We start from the raw sequence: 25,349 nt of genomic DNA, 5'->3' as shown, positions 1-25,349 counted from the left end.
AACTAAAACAACTGGATCAAAAGAAGGCTAGAATATTTCATTAGTTGATATATTTATACATTGAATTTGAAGCAAAGAAATAATAACCAGATTCTCCTAACTTCCATGCTTCTATTATGGACCCTTCCATTCTTCTAATCACATATAGATGATATGTGATTACATATGTCATGATATTAGTAGACCTGTCCTTTCTCCTTGTTCCCCCTTCACAATCAGTTATCAAACCCTGTTGACTCTACAGCTGATATCCAAGAACAATTTTTTCTATCATGCCTACATAGGACAGACACCTGTTACCTCTATTTAACTCATTATATATTTTGCTGCCAGATGAATTTTCCTGTAGGACATCTCTGATAAAGACTACAGTAAATCTTTAAAGAATGCTATTTGATTGTAGACTAAGTCCATGCTCTTGCCAAAATTTAACTTTAAAGCCATGCATTGACTTCTTCCACACTGACATCATACATTCCAGCCAAAATGGGCTATATCATTTTTCCCACCTCTCTCTGAACCTGTTTTCTTATAATATTTGATCAAATTCTGCCTTTATTACAGTATTAGGTGAAGTTGTATAAACCCCAAAGTAAATTATAAGTTTCTTAGATCTGTATTCTCCCAAACACACAACTGTTATTTAAAACCTTTATTAGGAGAAAAGAAGGTAGAGAAGAAGAAATCTGACTTGGAGTAAAATGCTGAACTACGCACTAAAGAAATCTAAAAATAATCAAATGAACCCAAATTTCAAGAGAAATTATAGCAAATTTAAAAATGTTTAAAAAGTAAAAATTTTTTTTTTAATTTTAAAAAAGAAAAAAATGTGTAGATATATTCTCAGAGAAAAGTTTTCTATACACTGTTATCCCTACAGAAAACTTTTTTTATTAGTACTCACCTATGGATCCTTTAGCAGCAATGGCTACAGCCTCTAACAGAACCTGAATAATACCTGCTCGAACCCGTGGAGAATCTTTTTTACGAGCATCAAGGTGTCCTAGAATCTCCTGGATCACATGGTGAGAATACTGAGCCTAAAGGCAACAAAATAATACAAAGATGTATAAATGAGTACATTCATCCTGGCGGTATTCTAAAGAATAGAAAAGCATGTGAAACTTAAATGTCCAATTGTAGGGGACAGGTTAAATACATTATAGTACTCATGTTAAGGGATAAGGTATAACCATTAAAAACCATACTTTGAAGAATAAATAAGGATACTAGATTGAGTGGAAAAAGGTGCAAAATATTGTGTTCAATAATATTTAACCTTTTTAAAAAGTTTATAAAGCTAGAAATATATATAACAAAATGTTAATACTGGCCACCTCTAAGAGATTTATGAGAAATGTACATTCTCTTTATACTTCTCTATAATTTCCAACCCTTCAAAATGAACATGTAAATACTCTTGTAATTTAATAAGACAAATTGCTGCTGAAAAAAGTTTATATTTACAGTTCTTATCCCTTACCCAAACTATATAAATATTTCTTATTGTGACTATCTAACATTGCTAAACAGTCAAAACTTTATTCAAGAGCCACTGTCAAAATGAAAAGTTGATCAATGTCTGTGTGAAAAATTTAAATAAAGAAGGTATCAGAAGTATCACAATTTACAAAAGTGATTTTATCATGTAAATTAATTTGGTCAGTCACAGAGAACAATATCAGCTCCTAATCAAAATTATTATAAGAGCCATTAACTATACACTTTGGATGGACTGCATACTATATGAATAAAACTGCTTAAAAAAAAGCATAGCTAGAAAAATGTTTAACTCCAGTGAATATTCTTTGATTTTTCTTAACAGAGGAGAAATGTTTTGTTTTCATAAACTTACACATGTACCCATGAGCTATGTCTACCACCTATTTTGCCCCTTTTTAATGGATGGTTTTATACTATTAAGCAGTGTCCTACACATAACGGCTACTCTGTCAAAAGCAAAAATTCTCCTCCATCTCATCAGAAATACCATCTCCAGGTATTTTTTTCTTTCTTTCAAGGTACTGCGGACTGGGGATTAAACCTGGGACCCTCATATGTAGGAAGCCAGCACTCAACTATTGAGTCACATCAGCTCCCCAGAGTTGGAATTTTCTTTGTTTTGCTTGTTGTTTGTTTTTTAGGAGGCACCAGGAACTGAACCTAGAACCTCCCAGGTGGGAAGCAAGCACTCAACTGCTTGGCGCCAGATCCACTCCCATACTTCTTGCATTTCTGATCTAACACATCTACTTTTTATAACAACATAATGTAAAACCCACGTTTGCCTTTCCAGCTTTATTTTTTGTTTCATTTAAAACTACATTAAAATTGAAGCAACTCAGACACAAAGTGAAACTGAAAATCTTTTCTAGGAAGCTGCATGCTTTTTATGTGTGAACTGTATGTAATTAGAGTCTGCCTTATAAATACTGTAGCCATTTGCTTCACTGTCCAAACCAGGGCATTTCTGGAGAATGACAGGGGGTGTTTTTCATAATTCCATAAAGCAGGCCTATCCCAAGCAAACCAAAACATATATTAGCTCTACTTGTAAGGAACAACTCAGGAATAAAATAAAGCATTGAAAAAGAGCACAGTAAAAGGACTGAAAATGCAAAGATGTTATACTTTTGACTACATGGGTTGTAAGTCAGGTTTGTTGAGGCATTATTAAACTACAGTAAAAGTCACCCTTATACTGAAGTTTAAAGCAGTGTTAATGGATGAATAGCTTGAAGAAGCAATAATATAACTTAGTGGTTAATTATATAAACCCTAGAGATGGATTTCTCCAAGTTCAAATTATGTTTCCATTGCTTAATATTAATAACTCAATAGCTCACAGTTTAAGAGAGTTACTTAGCCTCTGTGTGCCTCATCTCCAATATTTAAAAAATATCAGCAATCACCTCATAGGATCATTGTCACAAGTAAATGAAGTAATTTGTTAAAGCACTAAAATAGTGTCTATCATATGAATAGTGTGTAATAAATAGCTGTTACTACTTCTAAATTGATGGCTCCAGGGTTTTTATATATATAGTGTGACTATAACAATAAGGACAATAAAAGGCCCAGGTGTCAGGCATTGTTCTAAGCACTTTATATGCATTATCCCATTTCATTCTCACAGTCTTGTGAGGTAGGCTTAGCTCAATTACTCTGTGCACCTCACAGTGCAAATGAGATAAGTTTTCAAAAATCAGGGACTTGCCCAAGGTCATACAAAAACTCTAAGGGAGGGCCTAGATGTGAATCCTGGTCTGATCTTGGAATCCAGTTATTAATTACAACATCTTATACCATCAACAAATCAATTTAACACAAAAGATAAGGTTTAAACAAAATATTTTCCCTTTTTCACAAATTTTGAAACTATGCCTATGTAATCCCTTAAAGATGTTAAATTCTGGTCAAAGCTAGCTAGTTTACTATTTTATGCAAACAGGCTGAACTATAAACTAAGAATTATTACTGTATCAATTTTATGATAAATTGAAATTAAAACAATCAAATCCATGAAATAATCAAATGTTGCTATCAGTTATATGCTGCTATAAATAAATATAAATTCCAATGCCAGTGTATATCCTATAGTGTTATATATCTGCTTGATAACCTGATAGCTATAAAGATGCAAAATTACTTATATATAAATAATTAATATTTAACCAAACCTTACCTGAATGGAATACATTATAATTTTAAAGCAGTGAACTGCAAATTCATTGGGATCCCATAGTTTATGATGATCTAAATGCCTGTAAATAATAAAAAAAAATTACTTGGAGAATTCCCTTTTTTTATTCTTTCTCTAGAACTCTCAACAACATACAAAGTTTAACAATCAAAAGATATTATCTAAAATAAAGTCAAGGTTTCCATTTCCAAAAATATGATACATACTTGCCCCAACTGCCCAGCCTGGCATAAAACAACAAAATGCTAGAATATAAATGTGTGTGCGCGTGTGTATATATATATGTGTATGTATATATATATATATATATATATATGATAATCAGATCAGAAATTCATAAATTTATGACCCCTAAACAATGACATCCTCAGTAAACCCAGGGGAACCTTCTACAGCGGGAGACTATTGAGAAGTTCAAAGGTCTCAGCCTTGGCTGAGGAGAACCACAGAAGATAAAAGCCTCATCAGAGAAACCTACCATACACTCATACCCAGGCTCTGACCAGGGCCACACTATGTGGCTCAAAAATCTAAGCCAAGAGGGTAGTTTACAGTGGTGCCCAAATAACAGTGCACCAATGTCTCCAGCAGAAGCAAACACCAAACCTCTTGTAAGGAACACACCATAAATTCAGTCCTCAAAGAATTCCTACAAATAAAGTTACAATGAATGTGAACTCAAAATTAAAATTCACAGAACATACAAGATAAAAAGTCACAATGAGTGAAAGGCAGCAGAACCTAATCCTTGAGGGCTGGAGATATTCTTGGAATTAATGGATTCAACACTTAAAACGAATTTATTTGTATGCTTAAAGAGAGGGGGAAAAGGTGTTGAAACTATGACAATGGAGTAAAAGTTTATCAAAGATGATCAAATACGGCTTTCATGTATGAAAACTGTAGTACTGAAACTAGAAACTTAAAACAGTTTAATCACATTTGGCACAAATGACAAGAGAATTAATGACTACATCTCAAGAAATTTCCTTTAGAACACAGTATAGAAAAGCAAAAGAACAAAGAACAAGTATGAGAATGTAAGAGACATGAAGCAAAGAGGGAGAAGGCCTAATAAACACTTTTTTTAAAGATAATCTTTTTTAAATTGATTTGGAGCATTAAAAAGTTTATATTAGGGATATTGGATTCTAAGAAAATTACACTATACATATCTTCTCCTAGTATGTGATTTGCCTCTATAACTTTGTGTTTTTATCTCTGTGGCCTAGAAATTTTTATTTAAATGTGGTCAATTAAAGTTTTAAAATTGTTTTTCACATATATCTTTAAAAAGCATAGAATTTCTATCTACGATGTTGTGAGATGAGGCCTATTTTTTTTTCCCCATATGGATAGCTAATTATAATAGTCCACCCTCTTCACTGATTTGTGATGCCTCCTCTGTCATACAACACCTTGTTTTCATAGTCACTGGTTCTATTTCTGGTTAATCCGTTCCAATGATCTATTTACCTACCATACTCCTTTATCTTATTAAGTCTAATATCTGGTAGGATGAAATTCCTTCTTCTTTGTAGAAATCTCATTGGATATACTTGCTTTTTGTTCTTGCTTCTATACTTCTATATTTATCTTAGAAAACATATAGTTTTATGAAAATACCAGTTGCACTGAATTTATTTTCCCATACATGATATGGCGTATCCCTTCATTTACATAGTGTACCTCACTCTCCTCAAATGTAAAAGGCAGACTAATAATAGCACTTATAGAGTTTTGGGGGGATTATGTTAATTCACAAAGCATGCTTAGAACAGTACATAGCACATAGTCAGCGTTTGATATTATTATGTTGAGATTTTAGAAGACCATCAATTAAGTTCCCCTTTCCCTCCTAAATTGCTCTACAGGAGATTAAAAAAAAAAAGATCAAAGTGTCAATTACTGATAAAAATGGTTAGCAAATGTTATTTCAGATCGGTGGAAAAAATGACTTGCTAACATTTCTCTGCTCTCCCCCATTCAGTCTCGAAGACCTTAGGATTTAGGGAAAGTTTGGGTTTGCAAAGTATATATACAAACCAGCTTTCTACATTTCAGCTAGGGTTAACAGCGATAAGATAAAAGTGAATCACTAATGCTTGGAGAGTGGGGAAGTTTTAGTCTAGTTATATTTCCTCAAGAGCAGAACTATTTGTTCCCTTAGACTGCTGTTAAGATCCTCTCTTTATCTTTATGGACTTCCTAAATCTAAAGATTAAGGTTTTTCTTATTTTTTTCTTTTTAAATCCAATAGAGAAAACTGGAACCATGGAGGTCAGACATATATAATCTTTCCACCAAAAACTTAACTTAAGGGGTAGTATGATTTGATATACTACTATAGGGAAATCTGATGGGAGATTCCCACCAAACAATTAGGTCTTAATTTTTATCTTAAAACAGACATTTATGGTTTTATACATTTTTCTAGGTAAGTAGTTTTATCTAAAAGTAGTTCATAGGATTCTCTTATGATTTTATTCTCTTCAAAGAACTTTCAAGGATCAGAAATTGGTTTTATTGATTCTCTCTTTTGCTATTATAGATATTTGTTCTTACCTAAATTCTTTCTCTTTTTAAAATCATTTCCCCCTTTTATTAGAGAAGCTGTGGGTTTATAGAGTAATCAAGCATAAAATACAGGATTCCCATTAAGCATAGAGAGAGAAGGTCTAATAAATACTTTTAATTAGTGCTCCAGAAGGAAATCAAAGATAGAATGAGAACAAGCCTTATTTGAGGAGCCAAAAACAGAGAGTTTTTCTATAAAAAAGGAAAGAAAAACCCTATAATCTTCAGCTTTAGGAATTCTGTAAAGATAAGGAGACAATCTTAACAGCAGTCTAAGAGAAAAAACAGTTCTGTTCCCAAGGAAATATAACTAGACTGAAACTTCCCCATAGCAACAACAGAAAGTAGAGGAAAGCAAAATAATATCCTCAAAGTATTGACTGAAAATAAGTCAACTTAGAATTACATAGCCAGCAAAACTATCTTTTCATCAAGCTATGAGGGTAAAATAAACGTATTCTCTAAAGGAATTTCTCGAGGACTTTATTTTAGGACAAAGGAAGAAAATTATTCGAGAAGGATGGACAAAAATGCCAAAAGGAATATTAAGCAGAGAAACTGAAGACCGTAGTGGTAAATAAACAGACACACTGACTGAATACTATAATACTACGATCTAATTTATGGAGTTTGAAAAAACACAAAAGAAGAAATTAATACACTAGCAAAAACAGACTTTAAGATGGAAGAGTTTAACTTTGTAATCCTAAGAAGAAAGGAAAAGAGAATACTTCATTTTAAACTTTATATAAAGAAATGAATGTTAAATTTTCTAAGAAACACTAAAAAAATAAATAGATGCAGAAAAAGCATGCAAAAAATTGCTTGTGATTTTAAAAACTGATAGTAAACTAGAAATAAAAGAGAAATGTCTTAAACCAATAAAGGTTTTGTATCTTAAAAACAAATAAAAAAATCTCAACAAACATCAAAGTAAATGCAAAATGTTAAAAGTGGTCCCTTCAAATTGGAACAAGTCTATACTACTATTACCATTTTATTTCACAGTGTATTGTGGTCCTAAGCAGTGTGATTGATAAGAACTAAAAGGCAAAGGAAAAAAATAAATAAAAGGTATAAGGATGGGAAAGAAACAAAGTTATCATTAGTCACAAATGATTTAAACATAGAACACTCAAAAGAACCTTAAAATGCATTCTTAGAGAGAGCCGATGTGGTTCAGTGGTTGAGTGCCAGCTTCCCACATACGAGGTCCCGGGTTCAACTGCCGGCCCTGGTACCCCACCAAAAAAAGTATTCTTAGAATTAATGAGAATTTACACCAAAATCAACCAATAGAAGATCCATACATAAAAATCAACTGCATTGCTATAAATTAATAACAAAAAATGCAATTTTTAAGACATTTTCAATAGGAATAAAGAAGTCTAATAAGACCTTCATGAGATTATTATAAAACTTCATTGAAAGACATTAAAGAACACCTAAATAAATGAAAGAGGACTCATTTCCATCAAGATGTCAATTCCCCTGTTTGGAAATAATGGACAATCCCAAAGAAAGTCAGGACTTAGAAATATAGGTTTGGGCTTAATCTTGAAAGCAAAAGAAAGTTTAGAACGAGGAAGGGAGAAACCTAAGGAAAAATATAAAGGGCTGAGTTGAAGGAGAGGCCAGGAACACAGCCAGTCAGAGAGAAAAGAAAAAACAGTGTAAAATATTAGAGTTCAAATGTACTGTTTACCTTGGCAAGAAGAGTTCCAACATATCGGTGCAGGTAGAAGCCACACTGCAGCATGGGAGGAATATGGGAAGTAAGGAAGCTGAGGCAATAACTAGATACTATTTTTTTCTATATGTTCGTTAGTAAGAGGAAAAGGGAAGAGAAAAGGGAAGGAATTTTCAAATAAAAATTGTTTCTCTGTAAAAGAGAACTTTCATCTCCTAAGGGACCATCCCACTAGTCTCTTGAGACCTGTGACTCAAATCATGCTCCCCAAACAACATGCATCAAAATCACCTTGGGATTTGATTAACAACAACAACTAACAGATTTCTGGACTCTCCGCTGACCCCCTATCACAAGATACATGGGATTTGGGTAAAAGATCTTGCACTTTTAACAAGCAACCCAGGGATTCTTAGGTGTATTAATTCTGAGAGATGCTGTCAGAGGTTTATATAAACAATCTGTTACAATACCTTGCTAAAGCAGGTGAAACGTTTCAGATTGAGGGGTCAATGATGCACAGGGAAGAATAAGTAGAGTAACAAAGAAACTCAACTAGCTGAGATTTTTGGGAGTAAAAACAAAAACAAAAACATTCAGCTTAACCACTTCCAAAACAAGAACTGATCACAAAATACACTAGCCTGAACAAAAAAATATTTTAGTTCTACATTACGGACACTAGCGGGAGAACTGTAGGTGCAGTAGGACTAAGGTATGTTTGTTCTTTTGCTGGAACATTTTCACTAAGATTTTTTGAGAAAAAAACAAATCTCCTTGCTTTATATATACAAAAGGCATGAAGACACTATAAAATGGTATGAAAATGTTTTAATAATTTATACAGTAAAACATTAGACTGCAAAGAAATTTCCCATTTCTTACTTGAGGCTACTTCTCTACAGTCAGGGGTCAATTATAGCATTTAATCTCCTCTACAATTTTGGTGGAAAAGTTTAAGCAGCATGAAAAGTGTGGAACTTTTATCAAAGCTTTGTGACATTCTACCTCCAGATGTCTAATTTTATTTCCAAATGTCAAAGGTGAATTTCAACATTATTTTATAAAAGTTGGGGAGTAAATCAGGCATCAGAATTTTCCTGTGAACAAGTTAGAAGTACTGAATCAATCAATACAAAGAACTTGGTTGAACTCTCTGCCTTAATCTTCTCATGGGCAAAAAGTATGTGTGAAAAATACCTTTTCCTCAGAAGATAACTATACTGTAAGGATTAAATGAGATAATGCAAGAGAAACCATCAAGCACAGTATCTGGCACTGTAAAATATTAACTCTGTCTTTCATTCATCTCTCCTTTGCCATGCCACTTCCCACTCCCAAATTCGGCCCAACATTCAACAAATATTGATGAGAAGTTTAGTTTGAAAAGTCGGGTTTATTTTTACAGGTTCTAAACACTCAAAAAGGATTTTTGATACTTATGAATATAACTATACTATAACACATCTCTAACTGAAAATATTGCATTTTAATCATAATCTATTGTTTCCTAAACACTGAAATCTTGAGCTGAATGTATTCCAAAAGTTCCAGTCATAAGTTAGAAAACCCAAAACTGGCAGATTCCTAAGAGTCAAATGTTATTTAAGAGACAGGAAAGAAAAAAAAAAAATTTTACATAGGAAATATATGATTAAAATCAGGGAAGTGGATGTGGCTCAAGTGACTGAGCTCCTGCCTACTACATGGGAAGTCTGCAATTCGGTTCCCAGCGCCTCCGAAAGAAGACAGTGAGCTGGTGCGACAGGCAGGTGTTGGCAAGATGACACAACAAAAGAGAGAAGAAGAAAAACATATGAGAGACACAACAAAAGCAAGGACCAGAGGTGGCTTAAGGGATTAGGGGCCTCCCTCCACACTGGAGGTCCCAACATACTGACCTTGGTTAAAATCCCTCCTATATAGCTCCACCTGATTAACTTTCATAAAGGACAAGTCTGAACATTTCACACCCTTGAGGTAAAATCTCTAGTAACTGGCTACATACTAGAACATAAAATTTTTTTTAAAAGATTTATTTATTTATTTCTCTCCTCCCTACCCCCCCAGTTGTCTGTTCTCTGTGTTTATTTGCTGCGTCGTCTTTGTCCGCTTCTATCCTTATCAGTGGCACCAGGAATCTGTGTCTCTTTTTGTTGCGTCATCTTGCTGTGTCAGCTCTCCATGTGTGCAGCACCATTCCTGGGCAGGCTGCACTTTCTTTCAAGCTGGGCGGCTCTCCTCACGGGGTGCACTCCTTGCACGTGGGGCTCCCCTATGCGGGGGACACCCCTGCGTGGCAGGGCACTCCTTGTGCATGGGCCAGCTCCACACTGGTCAACGAGGCCTGGGGTTTGAACCGCAGACCTTCCATGTGGTAGACGGATGCCTTAACCACTGGGCCAAGTCGGCCGCCAAGAATATAAAATTTTAAGCTCTCTCAAATGTACTCTAAACTACCTTACTCTTCTTACCTCACACTAACCCCTTCATTATATTCTATACTTCTGCCAAAATGTATCAACTAATCTCTGCTCCTCACACAAAGTGCACAGTTATCCTCTACCTCTATATCTTTTCTTTTAAAGATTTATTTTGTTTATTTCTCCCCCCCCCACCGTTGTCTGCTCTCTCTGTCCATTTGCTGTAAGTTCTTCTGTGTCTGCCTGCATTCTTCTCACGCAGCACTGGGAAACTGTTGCTTTTTCAAGGCGTCATCTTGCTGCATAAGCTCTCCATGTATGCGGTGCCACTCCTGGGCAGACTGTGCTTTTTTTGCACAGGCTGGCTCTCCTTGTGGGGCACACTCCTTGTGTGTGGGGCTCCCCTATGCAGGGGAACACCCCTGCGTGTCACAGTACTCCTTGCGTGTGGCAGCACTGCGCATTGGCCAGCTCACCACATGGGTCAGGAGGCCCTGGGTATAGAACCCTGAACCCTCCATATGGTAGGTGGACGCTCTATCAGTTGAGCCACAACTGCTTCCCATCTTCATCTAACCACCCAAAATTCTACTTATCATCAGGCCACTTCAAAACATAACACTTTAAAATTCCAAATCAGACTTGAATTCTTTCAACTGCTCTAAGAGAATGCTTTGGCATTCTCTTATACCCACACATTATATAAATATTTGTGTATATCAAATTACCCATAAAGTTTAAGTACTAGGACAATTTTATTCATATATATGTATTTCCAGAAAAACCTAGTTATCTTATTTTGCAGAGGAATTTAATATTTAATTAACTAAACACATGATCAGGATTTATGTCTATTAAGTTCTCTATGGAAAAGAATAGAGCCCATGTCAAGTTACTCAAGTCCACTTAATTTGATAACTTCTTTCTTCTAGGTTAGCTCTCTAGATTTTTAGTTTTATAGACTGCCTCTGGGTTAGTAAAAGTGTTAAGATAAAAACTGAAATTTTAATACTAAATTTATATGTCTGAAAATTAAAAACTAAATCTGTCTTTAGTTATATCTAACATAGTTCTGATTATTTCTTAGTAGTATTTTCATAAGCCCACAAAGTCTTTAAATAATAGAACTCAGGTGATTTTTAGGGGGGGATCAAAGATCTTTCTGAAAGTCGAATGAGTTTCTGATTTCTTATACAATTTTGTGGTTTATAGAGTCTCTTTAAATGAAGTTCAACCTTAAACCCTAGGCTAAGAACATCTGCCCTAAATAAAGAAATCTGGATGTCATATTTAGTATAGTTCACTCATGATATAAAGACATTAAATCATGAAGATATAAAATTTCAAGAGAAAATTACAGGGCAAATGATTAACAAAAGGAAACCCCCCAGAAATTAAAGAACACAAAGGTTTCTTTGTTGTTGTTAAAGCTTGAGAAATAATGTCTATAGGAGAAACTCAAAGCCCACAAATACATTTTGCCTTTTGGATAGCATGTAAGTACCAATGAGATATTTAATAACCCCCACACTGGTGAGTCACTAGATATAAGCTGAAATTTACTCAGAGAAGCAAGCCTGGTCTAAGGCAGCCCAGACATGACAAAAAGAAAGCCAAAGAAAAGAAACCACAGAATGGAAGGAACTAACCACAGAAGTTAGTAAAACAAGACACAGCATACTAGGACTTTGTTTTAATATTTTACTGCACACATGCATTTTCAAGGCTTTAAGCAGAAATTCAAGCTGAATGATGCGTATATCATGTACATTATCATACTTCATATTTAAAGGGGAATAAACTAGTGGAGGTAGATGATGTCTATCTCAATCCCCTACTCCTTCCACCATCCTATCTGGGTCCCATTAATAATTCCCTTATATATAATAAAAAGGTATTTGTCCTCTGCAGGTAAATTAATGAGAACAAATAGAGCAAAACCACAAATAATCAGAAAAACATTCACTACTTACGCAAATACGGGTCTAACAGCATTATTCATATTCCCAAAAGTTGCCCGACCCAGCAGTTCTCTAAAACAGTTTTCTGCCAGCACAGAAGGATTTTCTTCTTTGTCAGTTGTGGAAGGAGAAGATGGAGGACCTATTCGACTGAAAAAGAGAAAAAGAGAAAAACTAATGCAAGCATCCTGACTCTAATAGCTAAAAGAGAACAGACTTTACTTCTCAGACTTGTTAAAAAAGTTTTCTTTTTATCTCAAAATAACTTTAAATAAGCTTAATTCTAACTTCATGAACTAACCACCACCAAACCTATTCATATTATCTTTCAAATGGGGAGAATTAAATTGAGCTGTGTAACTTCTTTCTAAAGAACATCTTTCACATAGTTAAAATACTCAGCGGCTTGCTATTTTGCTTATTTTCACACAACTTTTCTACATTTGAAGCAAAATCTTACTAAGCACAATGGTGCCCAAAAATCAGCCTTAGGTATTCCCAAGTAAAATTGTAGGTAGGAAGAAATAAATGAAGTGAAAAACCTATGACATAGCATGTGAATAAAAAAGAAAATTTTAAAAGCTAATAGAGGAGAGCAGATGTGGCTCAAGCAGTCGAGCGCCTGCTTCCCACAATGGAGGTCTCAAATTTTGTTCCCAGTGCCTCCTAAGGAAAACAGAAACAAACAACAAACAAAAACAAGGGTAAAAACAAACTCAGGCGACCCAATGTGGCTCAGTGGTTGAGCGCTGGCTTCCCACATACAAAGTCCTGGGTTCATTCCCCAGCCCCCAGGACCACACACAGAAAAAGCTAATAGAACACTTCTATACATAGATTATCTTCAGGAGACACTATGATTTGCTCGAATTTTGAAACCACTTTAGGCTATTGTATTCATGCACAATGATAACAAAAAAGCCTACCTGTGGTATTGGAATAGCAACAAAAGAAAATACAATTTCTTAAGATTTGGCAACCAATAGTCTCTGTCTCCTGTATCTTAGTTAAGCTAATCCAGGACCTCAGGAGTCATAATTATGGAGAATACCTTCATAACTAGCAACTAGCTAGGGACTTTTTAAAGGGAAAATATTTTAGGTAGGAAAACTTCAAAAATCTCAGTTATAGTGCCAAGAATAGGAAAAATATAGAAGGTGCAAAAATAGCTTAAGTTTCACACTTTACGAAAGATTTACAAAGGCTGGAGAAAGCCATATCTAAGGTTCAGTATAAATCCTTCCAGTAATTACCATAAATTTAGATGTATATGTAAGTTCAACCATAGAGTAGTTCATATCACCTTTTTATTTCTTCTAGAGAGCTTTGATTTTGATAATGAATGTATAATCATCAAAATTATGAATAAAGTTTAAATTTTACAAGTACAGAATCATCAAATTCCATTTAAATTTGATTCAGATTTTCCTCTTCAAACTGGAAATACCAGGGTCAGGATAAGAAGACAAATTGGAGAATAATGCTTCTGAAACATAATCACACTTTTCTCTGTGTTTAGCAACAGAATGGAAGGGCAAAGCATGCTCATGGCAAATGAAAAAGTGGAATCAAGCACAAAATTCTGAGTGCCACAGGATATTGGGGGAAAGAAGAATCAGTATATATCCAGTCTGAAATATCTTAACATCATATCATAAATGAACAGTGTCTAAACAAAAAATTAAAAAATCAAAAACTGAAGAATATTAAGTTACTTTTTTAGTTATTATTTCAGGAGTTCTAATTCCCAATGCAAAAGTATGCTAGATTTCTACACAACAGTAGTTCAGGTATCATTTCCATTTTTAAAATTTACAACTTTAAATAGTATTAATTTGAACAGCAGTATAGATATGCAGTAATAAGCAGCAAGTAAAGTACGAATTTATTCTAAAAGAAAATAAAACTTTAAGCACATACAATAAGAATGTGTGGTTTATGATGGTTAATATGACCACTAAAGACTAACAATTTTCCCAGAAAGGTACAAATTTTAAAATTCAGTCATCTTTACTAGACTACTATTTAAATAATACTAAAAGCAAAATTTTCGTATTCCAGTATCCACACAGATACACTTACATATACAGAAATAAAGTAGCCAAACCCTAAGATCCTTTCATCAATACCTGTCAACCTCTTCTATCTTTTGCATGTTAAAGAGCAGAGATGGAACAATCTTATCCATATGCTGGGGTTCCCAAATTGTAGCCCGAAGTTCATCATTAACTGTTTTGCGAACCACACCTTGAATACCCCTGATTCCAGCAATTCGGATTCTATAAAAGAGAAAAAACAAGTGTCTATCAACAGATGAATGGATAAACAAAATGTGGCACATACACACAATGGAATATTATTCTGCCATAAAAAGAAGTTCTGACACTTGCTACAGAATGGTTGAACCTTGAGAACATTATGCTCAAGAAGTCAGACACAAAAGGCCACATCTTCTATGATTCCGTTGATATGAAATGTCCAGAATAGGCAAATCCACAGACACAGAAAGTAGGTTAGAGGTCACCACGAACTAGAGGGAAAGTAAAACAGGAGTTATTATTTAAGGAATGCAGAGTTCCTGTTTGGGGAGATGAAAAAATTTTGGAAATATATAATGGTGGTTGTTATACAACATTGTGAATGTAATTAGTACCACTGAATTGTACATTTGAACATGGTTAAAATGGCAAGTTTTATATTATTAACATATGTATATATTACCATGATAGAATTTTTTAAAAAGAGAAAATAATTTACATCAAGAAAAAAGTTACTTAAGTCTGTTTGCCTAACAGAGAAGACAGATCCCAAGTCACTAGTTATTTCAAATCAATAAAATGAAAATAATATACATTAAGTCTAAGGCATTAAAATCTCAAAGATTTAAGATGGACACATAGATATGGCAGTTCCAAAAAAGGGCTTACTTTGAATACCATCTTTTTAAAATCAACATACAGCTGAAAGGGTTTGTTAAAATACAGAATACTTAGTGTATTATTTTTAACGAAAACAATTTAATAACCGCATTAGGTTTTCCTAAGATGATGATAATGACTGTGGTGATTTGAAGTTCTATGTACCCCAGAAAAACAGGTTCTTAAATTTAATCCATTCCTGTCAGTGTGGACCCATTGTAAATAGGACCTTCTGATGGGGTGTCCTCAGTTAGGGTGTAGCCCACCTCAATTAGGATGGGTCTTGATCCTATTACTAAGATCCTTTATAAGCAGAGTGAAATTCAAACAGAGAGAAGGCCCCAGGAAGTTAGAAGCGGAACATCAATGGAACCCAGAAGAGAAGGGCGAGACAAGGAGATGCTGCCCTCTGCACTGCCATGTGAGAAGCTAAGGACGCAGGATCGCCAGCAGCCAGCCCAGAACGCCAGTCTTCGTGAAGAAAGCACTGCCTCGATGAAGCCTTGATTTGGTCTTTTCCCCAGCCTCAAACCATAAGTGAATAAATTCTACTTTTAAATCCAACCCATTTCACAGTATCTCCTTGAGTAGCCTAGGAAACTAAAACAATTACAATAACTCAGACATGAACTAGATTCTCTTCATTTCTTACTGAGAACCCTCAGAAGCTGAAAACAGGATTTCACCGCCCCTGAGAACCTTTTGCTTTCAGTGTTCCTTCCCATCTCCGCAAGAATCTTCTACCTCCCTTAGTCCACCAAGATTAAGACTGAAGCAGGTGGTTCTTTTAAGGTATGACAAATGAGAACTGCCAAAACGGAGTACAGATAAGCTCACCATATGCAGATGTGTGTGTATACACACATACACATATAAACATTATCAATAAAATGTACTAGCATAGTGAGAAAATCCATAGTCTCCAACTTCCTCAAGCCCTTCCTCGTTAAAAAAAAAAACATACAGGAAAAAAGAATAGGAAGGAAAGTTTATGAAAGCTGGGGAAGAACAGCTCTTCTTAAGCAGCACTAACTTGGCAAACCATTTAGTCCCAAACATCTTCTTTCTGGCCAAATTTGATTGTTTTTACTTCTTTTTTCCTACTACCTGAAATATTGACCAATTAGAGGTATATCGAGCATTGTCTTCCAAAAACTGTAAATAGGTTTAAAAAATATTGTTTTATAAACCCATGGGAAAATCATGCAGGCATGCTGGAGTAGCAAATGGAGACTAGTTATGGAAATAATTATGATACTAGGCATGCAAGAAAAGGTAACTGGGAATCAGACAAATTTTGCCTATTTCAAAACTGCCTATACGTGCTGCTTTCTAAAGTGTAAAGATCTTAAGAGATTCTGTGTAGCAAACCTAACATTACTTAAAAAAGATATCTGCTCTATGTGCTTACTACTACTACTTGAGTGACAAGAAGACCAAGGCTTCGAGCAAAGGCTGGGTCTGATTTCCTGTTGTATCACTGGAGTCTAGCAGAAGGTGGCATAGTATACACAAACAAACAAGAGGACACAAGAGAAGTAGCTCATGTCTCATGAGACATTAGCCTAAATGGAATACCAGCAGGTGGTGATGCCCTTGTAGCACAGGAGGCAGAGACTACCAATAGCTACTACAGCTACACATTTGGGCATCCAATCCAGATCAAATGCCTGGCCTAATCAGGCATATTCTAGCCATGATCTCCAAAAAGAATTGTTTCCCCGTAAGTAAAATAGAAGAATTAGGAATAGGAATGCTCTAAGGACTTAAATGAGTTAATTCATATAAAGTGCTTAAACAGTAACTGACACTCAATAAGCTCTCAAAAAGTTTTAGCTGCTCCTACTAATATAAATCATTAAGAGGATGAGGATGACGATGATGATTTCTTTGACCCAACTGAAGGTTCTTCAGGAAGTTAGAGTTACAGCCTAAGATTTAGGTTAATGACTTTACAAGTGGGAACCATCTTCTGCAAGGCAAACATTTTAAGAAAATCTTAACAGTTATCAATCCTATCTCCTACCCTACACTTCCCCTCAAATTCTATTTCATAGAGTTTTGCTAAAAATAAAGGGATTGACAATAAGTTTCAAAATTAGAATCTAAAAGGGAATATAAATATACCTTAAGAAAACCAAGAGTGTTTTTACTTTAGGCAAAGTAGGAAAAAAAAATCCTCTAAATACCTTATTTACTCATTTATTTTTAATGATTCAAAGATGAAAGGCTGGTATTTTGGAATTTCAAATATTATATTCTTGAGAAAAGATTTATAATTAGGAAAAAGTACTATAAAACCCTTCATTGGTATATAGAAAATCTCAAGTTTCTTTTTTTAAGCAATATGAAAAAGGTTAGGTAAAAATATGTACGAAAGGTAAGATTTTTCACTAGAGGGCAATAAATTCTTGAATTGATTATATAGTTATATAATGAAATTTTTTAATGGTTTTAAAAGGCATCTTTTAATAAATATTACAGATATACACTTTTCAACTACATAATTTTTTTTTTTTAAATGAGGTACCGGGGATTGAACCCAGGACCTCAAACATGGGAAGCAGCTCCTCAAACACTGTTAAACACTAAGCTATAGGCAATGAGAGTTGGTTTTTTCACTTGTTTGTTTGATTCGTTTTTTGGAGGTACTATGGATTGAACCTGGGACCTTGCCCAACCACTTGACCTACATCTGCTCCCAAAAGGGAGCAATTTTATAAACAACTTTTAAAATATCCTTTAAGAAGGGAACAAAGGATTCAATGGAGAGTGGGAGATACAGGAATACTTATTATAAGGTAATTACAGTATCTTTACCTCTAAGTCTTCACACTTCATAACAGTAGGACTTTGACTGCTCTATTAGTAGTATGCCCTATGCTGAGGGAAAATTATACGAACAGTATCTCAGACAGAAATCTGATATATGAAAATGTCTATTAATCACTTCTCAGCTTGCTTTCTCCAAGATAAAACAATGTCGTCACTTGTTTTCTTTTGTGGAAACGAATACCATACCTTGCATACTCCAACTAAAGTCTAGTTATATTTCTACACATTTCTTTACTTATTTTAACAAAAAATAAAAAATGTAAAAGATGCTAAATGTTGACTATCAATTGCTCATGATAATTCCCAATCCAGGTTTCTTTCTTTTTACGTATATTATGTTAATGCTCAAACTCTGTATTACCAAGGTCATTTTGACTTTAATTCTTATCTATTCCTTTCTAATTTCTTTATAGATATCAATCTGGCTTTGTGTTTCCAGATAAGTATTTGATTCCAGATTATTACTAGGTTATATTTAGAAATGTTTTAAAATGTACAAGTCATTTGTTATGACTAGCTCAGAATGACAGTGATTCTATATTCATTCCATTTTTCTATGTGTTCATTCAAAAACACATACTGAAGGCCTACAATGCGCCAGACACAATTCAAAGTGCTAGTGATACAGCAGTTCTTAAAACAAAGTCTCGCCCTCATGGAGCTCATTCCAAAGAGGAGAAAGAAACAGACTAACATCTCTGGGTTAAGTGCCATGGAAGAAAATAAATATGATAAGAGGAAAAAAGAGCACTGCATGGGTGAGTTAATAAATAAAAGGTGGCAAAGGGAGGATTCCCTTGATAAGGTGAAATTTGAGCAGAAATCTGAACAAAATAAGGTAACAACCTGTGAGCTATCTGGGGAACTGTTCTAGGTAGAGAGTCCAGTGAGTTCAAAGGCCCTGAAAAGTATGCCTGGAATGTTCAAGTGACAGCAATAGGACACGTGTGGCTGGATTAGAGTGAGAGGAAGAGATGAGAGAATGTCAGGATCTGAGTGTGGGGCAGGGGGAACATGAAGGAACCTCTAGGCCATAGTAAAGATTTTGAATTTTATTCTGAGTGAATTGAGAAAACACTCTCAATTTTGCTTTTCCAACAGACTGCTATAATTTCTAAAAAGTAATGGAAAGTTGTATTTCAGGAAAGTTGTATTTCCTTTGGTAATAATTTTGTAATACCTAAACAGCATTCATCAATAAATTACTCTATGACTAAGTTATAAAGGAAAATAATACATACTCTGTTTGTATTTCAGGGTCACTGTGACAGGAATGACACATGGCACTGAATCGAGATACAAAAAAGTCATAACGTCGATGATAGGAGGGTGTGTCCTCTTCAATATTTGCAAATTTGACAAACTGAAAATAAAAATAACAATGTAAGTTTTATCACCTTATCAATAGTGTGGAAAAAAATCTACTTTCATTCATTACTAGTTATATTAACAAAAACATTAGATTATAATGAAGCAAATGAAGTATATGAAATAGTATAAATACTTACACAGAAAGAATTTTTTTTACTGAAGAACATTTTAAAAAATTGACCAGCATAAATAGTAAACATAACTTAATCCAGTTCCTGTTGAGAGATTGAACCTACTCTCTAGAAAAATATTTCTTTCTCCAGAGCTCATATTCAAGAGCTACATGCTACTCAGGCCACAACCTACAGGGAATTTTATTTCTTAATCAGGGGCAGGAAATCTTCCTTGAGAGCCGTTATAATATATGAATGAATAATATTATGCAAATAAGATGGGACAAGAAAAAGGGACATAAACCAAAGAACACACGACCTAAAATTGAGTAGAAAAGAAAAAGAGATGACAAAATTTATTCTACCTCCTTTCTCATGATCAAAAAAAAAGGCATATCTATATGTCTAGGAAGTTTTAACTATCCTACATTTGTCACACAGTTGGCTCCTAAGATTCTTTTCATTAGCTTTCTCATTCATTCAGGGATTTATTACTTCTGTATACTAAACAGCCTAAGACAAGATACAAACTGTTAATTTACTTGCAATTTAAATATATATAAACACCTGCCAGGATAGACTAATGGCTTTAAAAAGCTATATCCAAAATAATTATTCAACCCAATTTACTTACTGATACTTTAGTGGAAACAAAACAGATATAAGCAAAGAATAAATTTGAAAAACTGAAATTACGATATTAAAAAGATTTTAAATTTAGTGAGAGTGAAACCACCTGTTTTAAATTATAATTTAATATGATTCATGATTATCTAAAAAAGGACTACCTGCTTCAGATAAGCTGATATTCATAATCCATTCTGTATTATACAGTGCTAGGCATTTTCACAAGAATTCTTACTTAGTCATATCCAGTTTGCAGATGGGAACACTGAAACTCAGAGGTTAAACTCAGCATGACACAGTTAGTGCAGGTGAAATTGGCATTACAATCCAGGGTTTTCTCTCTAATTTTCATGATTCCCAGAATACATATGGCCTATATGAATAGTGTCAGAAAACATTAAACCAACTACTCATATGAAAATAAACCTTGAATGATATGGGAAAATGGTCCCCTGCAAAAAAAAACAAAACCTACACAAAGCTCTATATACATTATTGTCTGCAATTTACCAATATATAAAAAAGAAAAGATCAAAATACTAGATTACTTCTGAATGTTGGAATTACAGGTTTTATATTTTTGGGTATTTTCCCAATTTGTTACAATAAATTTAGAGTATTTTTTACAATTAGAAAACAATGAATCAGATATGAAAAAATTGGCCATTAAAATGTTAAATGTTCTGGAGGATTTTCTGAAGAAGGAATATCTTAATTCTTTTTGGACTTACAGAAAGTCACAAGTAGAAGTATAATCTGAGTGATCATTTGACCATTTACAGAAACAGCTTCTACAGTCCTTGAATTTAAAGAACAGGATACTAAAGGGACAGCTGCACTTCAGGGAAATGCACAAAGCTAATTTCTCAGTTTTATGGAAAAGCTTTTCTAGTTCTCATAACTGGGAATTCTTTAACAAATTCTAAACCTATATGTCTGTGGTAAAATAAATCAATAAAAAGGTATTATCACTACAGACTTCTTATATATAGAAGAAGAGAAAAACTTAAGACACAGTGCAGTGCGGAGATTATATATAGGCTCCGTTAGATGGATCTGGATTTGGATCCTGGCTTTACTAATAGATTTGTAACCTGAAATGTCATATTTAACTTGTAGGTTGTTGAAGGGTTCAAATAAAAACTAAATAAAAAACAGTACCTGAGCACATAATATGTGCCCAATAAAAAATAAGTCCTATTATCTTTTTCATTTAAAATATTAAGTGAAGAATTAGATAGGTTTCAAAAGTTACAATAAAAGGTAGCAGCACTACAATTCTTAAGTGCGGAATTTCTCACCCTTGGCATTATTAAAATTTTAGATCTGATAAATTCGCTGCTGTGGTGGGCTACCTTGCATTTTCTAGGATGTTTGGCAGCACCCTTGGCCTCTGCCAAATTAGCACCCCCTCCAGCTGTGTAGTCTCCAATGACAAATGTTTACAAAGCAGTGAACTGGCAAAGCTTACTCCGGTGGAGAATCATTGCTTTAGCGTAGTGAACAGTATAAAGACTGGTCTCTGGGACCAACTGTCAATACTATTTAAAGAAAAAGGTTAAGATTAGAAACAAGCTCTAAAAAACATGGGCTGCATCAACATAATATAAGAAGAAAAAAAGGAAAAATAATCCATACTTTCCCTGAATTTCAATACACAGTAATGATACTATATCTATATTGGAAAGAACAAAAGCTTTGGAGTAAGTAATTTCCCCAGAAAAAGACAAAATCATATTAAGGATTTTTAAATGAGAATTTTGTTTTCATATTTTTTTTCTTAACAAATTTACTACTACCAATAATAACTGGGTTACCATACACTGTTCTAAGAGTTTCACATTATTAACTTATATTACAAAACAATCCTATAAAATAGGAACTATTATTGTTCTCATATTATGGATAAAAAGCTGAGGCAAAGAGAGGTTAAATAACCTGCCCAAGATAAAGAGTAAGAAAGTGGTGAAGGCATAATTCAAACCTAGGACAACAGGCTTTGGAATCCTTGCTGTCTGCCACCACCACACTGCCTCTCTCTATATAGTAAGTATCAATAAATACATAACAGATAATATATGCTTATACTAGCTGTTAATAAAAATCTGAGCAGGAACATACAGTATTCATGTAAGTTGAATGCCTGAAGGCTTGCTCAGAGAGGACATAAGAGATAAAAGACAGGATACACAATGAAATGAAAGACAAAGGAAGAAAAGTTATCACTACATTTTAGTTTCCTTATCATCTATGTCTTCCCCAATTCCACATATATTTAACAACTATGGTTTTGGATAGAAGAAAATGATTACAAGAAGAAGAAATAGTTCAGAAGTAGGCTAAAAAAGAATGGAGAAATAAACTTTTGTATTTATCATGAATTAATTTTTTAACAAGGGTACCAAAACTACCTAATGGAGTCAACAAATGGTAATTGGAAAACGGGACATTCACACGTTAAAAGGATGAAGTGAGAGCTCGAGCTTGTATCATATACAAAAATGAACTCATAAGCTAAAACTATAAAACACTTGGAAGAAAACATGGGAGTAAATCTTTGTGACACTGGATTAAGCAATGGTTTCTTAAATTAACACTAAAAACACAAAAGAAAAAAAGCAACAAAAGAAAAAAAAGATACGATGGATCCCATCAAAATAAAAAATGTTTGTGCTTCAAAGGATAATATCATGAAAATGAACAGACAACCTCCAGAATAGGAGAAAATATTTTCAAATCATTGGGGTATAATGAGAAACTTGGGTAGTCTCTGTCAGTTCCTGGGGAAACAACCTTTGAATCTTTGGAATTAATTATGATATCTTTTGTTCTTCATGGTGGGCCCAAGACTATACCTGAGACAACTGCACCTGCAGTCTTAGGAGAGCTGGCCCCACCAGCAAGATCAGCCATTGGATTAGGGGTTGGAGTTTGAGCCACATCATATCAGCCGCCTCGAACTCTGGGACTGAATTCAACCATGTGGACACTGTTCCTATCAACCATGCCTACGTAACAAGCCCCCATATGAACCTGAGACACTGGATAACACTGTAAGCTTCCATGATTGAGAAAATATATCACTGTTGTGCCGGAAAGTTGATGCATTCTGACTCCGTGCAGAGAGGGCATAGAAACTTGTGTTTGTGAACCTCCCAAACCTCACCCTTAGCATCTCTTCTTTTGGCTGCTTCTTATTTGTATTCTTTCACTATAATAAAACTAAGTATAGCACTTTCAGTGAGTTCTGTGAATTGTTCTAGCTAATTATCTAACCCAGTGGAGTAGTAGGAACCCTCTTGGGGGTTCAGAAGTGTGGATGGCCTAGGCCCCCAAACTTGCAACTGGGGCTTTAAGGTCAATTTTGTAGAGGGCTGCCCATAACCTGTGGCCTAACTCTGGGTAGTTAAGAGTGAGATATGAATTGGATTGAGTTACTGAAATATTCGCAGTTGTTGTCAGAAGCTGTGTTGTATAAATTGTGAAAGTTTTTGACAACCTTTATAATCATATATCTAATAAGGGTCTTATATCCAGAATAGATAAAGAACTCTACACAACTCAACAATAAAGAGACAACTCAAAGAAGCAGATGTGGCTCAAGCGATTGGGCTTTCACCTACCAATGGGAGGTCCTGGGTTTGGTTCTCATTTGTCTCCTAAAGAAGACAACCAAGTGAGCAAGCTGACACGACAGGATTGTGCAGTGAGCTGATACAACAAGATAACGCAAGGAAGAAAACATAATGAGAGACACAACAAAGCAGGGAGTGGAGGTGGCTCAAGCCATTAGGTGCTTCCCTCCCACATGGAAGGTTACAGGTACGGTTCCCAGTACATAAAAAGAAAACGAGCACACAGTGAAAAGACACAGCAAATACAAACAACAAGGGGGTGGGAAGAAATAAACAAAATAAATCTTAAAAAAAAAAAAAAGACAACCCAATTACAAAAACAGGCAAGGGATTTTAAAAGACATTTCCTCAAAGAAGAAGCAGATGGCCAATAAACACATAAAGAGATGCTCAACATCATTAACCATCAGAGAAATCAAATCAAAACCACCACAATGACTCTGGGAGCAGACGTGGCTCAAGTAGTTGAGAGCCTGCGTCCCACATGGGAGGTCCTGTGTGGGACCTGGTGCCTCCTAAAGAAGACAAATACCAATCAGACATTGGGCAAAAACAATGAGCAAAAAACAATCCAAAAAAAACACCACCAAAAACAAATGAACAGGAAATAGATGTGACTCAAGCAGCTGAGTGCCCACCTCTCACATAGGGGGTTCCAGGCTCGGTTCCCAGAGTCTCCTAGGGAAAAAACAAAAAAACAAAAAAACAAGCAGACAATGAGCAAAAAACAAAGAAGGAGCAGACAAGCAAAAAAAGAAAGAAAGAAAAGAAAACCACAATAAAATACCACTTCACACCCACTAGGGTGGCTATCATTAAAATGACAGACAGTAGCAAGTAATGGTGAGGATATACAAAATATAGAACCCTCATACATGGCTCGGGGAATGTAAAACGGTTCACCGGCTTTGAAAACAGTCAAACAATTAAACAGAGTTACCATATGGCCCAGGAATTCCACTCCGAGGTATACACCCAAGAAAAATTAAAATACATGTTCGCACAAAAACATGTTTATTGCTGCTTTATTCACAATAGCCAAAAGGAAAAACAATCCAAATGTCCATCAAATGAAGAATCCATAAATAAAATGTGACATATCTATACAATGTAATATTATTCAGCTGTAAAAAGGAATGAAGTTCTGATATGTGTTACAGCACGGATGAACCTTGAAAACATTCTATTCAGTGAAAGAAGCCAGGCACAAAAGCCACATCTTAATTCCATCAATATGAAATGTCCAGAATAGGCAAACTTATAGACATAGAAAGTAGATTTGTGGTTGCCAGGGGCTGAGGAGAGGGAAGAATGGGGAGTGGCTATAATGTGGCTAAAGGGTGAAGGGCTTTTTTTTTTTTGAAGTGAGAAAGCAGCTCTGGAATTAAGATAATGGGGATGGTTGCACAGCTTTGTAAATGTACTAAAATTCACTGAGGTTTACATGTTAAAAGGGTAAACTTTATGATATATGAATTATATACAGCTCAATAAAG

General features: G+C 34.7%; 1 protein-coding gene across 3 annotated transcripts in view; it reads right to left on the bottom strand.

Moving 5' to 3' along the window:
* Positions 1–25,349, bottom strand: part of EFR3A (EFR3 homolog A) — a 131,436-nt gene that overhangs the window by 60,224 nt on the left and 45,863 nt on the right. For 2 of the 3 annotated variants that reach the window (XM_004464858.5, XM_071208034.1), the window contains 5 exons: positions 19,349–19,470; positions 14,484–14,633; positions 12,367–12,504; positions 3,686–3,764; positions 905–1,040 (listed from right to left, as the gene is read on the bottom strand). In XM_004464858.5, coding sequence (XP_004464915.1) covers positions 905–1,040; positions 3,686–3,764; positions 12,367–12,504; positions 14,484–14,633; positions 19,349–19,470 — 625 coding nt within the window. Of the gene's footprint in view, positions 1–904; positions 1,041–3,685; positions 3,765–12,366; positions 12,505–14,483; positions 14,634–19,348; positions 19,471–24,491; positions 24,532–25,349 lie in introns of those variants that run through there. The other variant, XM_071208035.1, reaches the window with a different exon arrangement.

Source organism: Dasypus novemcinctus, chromosome 14, assembly GCF_030445035.2.
Source record: "Dasypus novemcinctus isolate mDasNov1 chromosome 14, mDasNov1.1.hap2, whole genome shotgun sequence".
In the NCBI taxonomy this organism is placed as follows: Eukaryota; Metazoa; Chordata; class Mammalia; order Cingulata; family Dasypodidae; genus Dasypus; species Dasypus novemcinctus.
The sequence above is the reverse complement of the archived record's forward strand: the minus strand, read 5'-3'. Positions and strand labels throughout refer to the sequence as shown.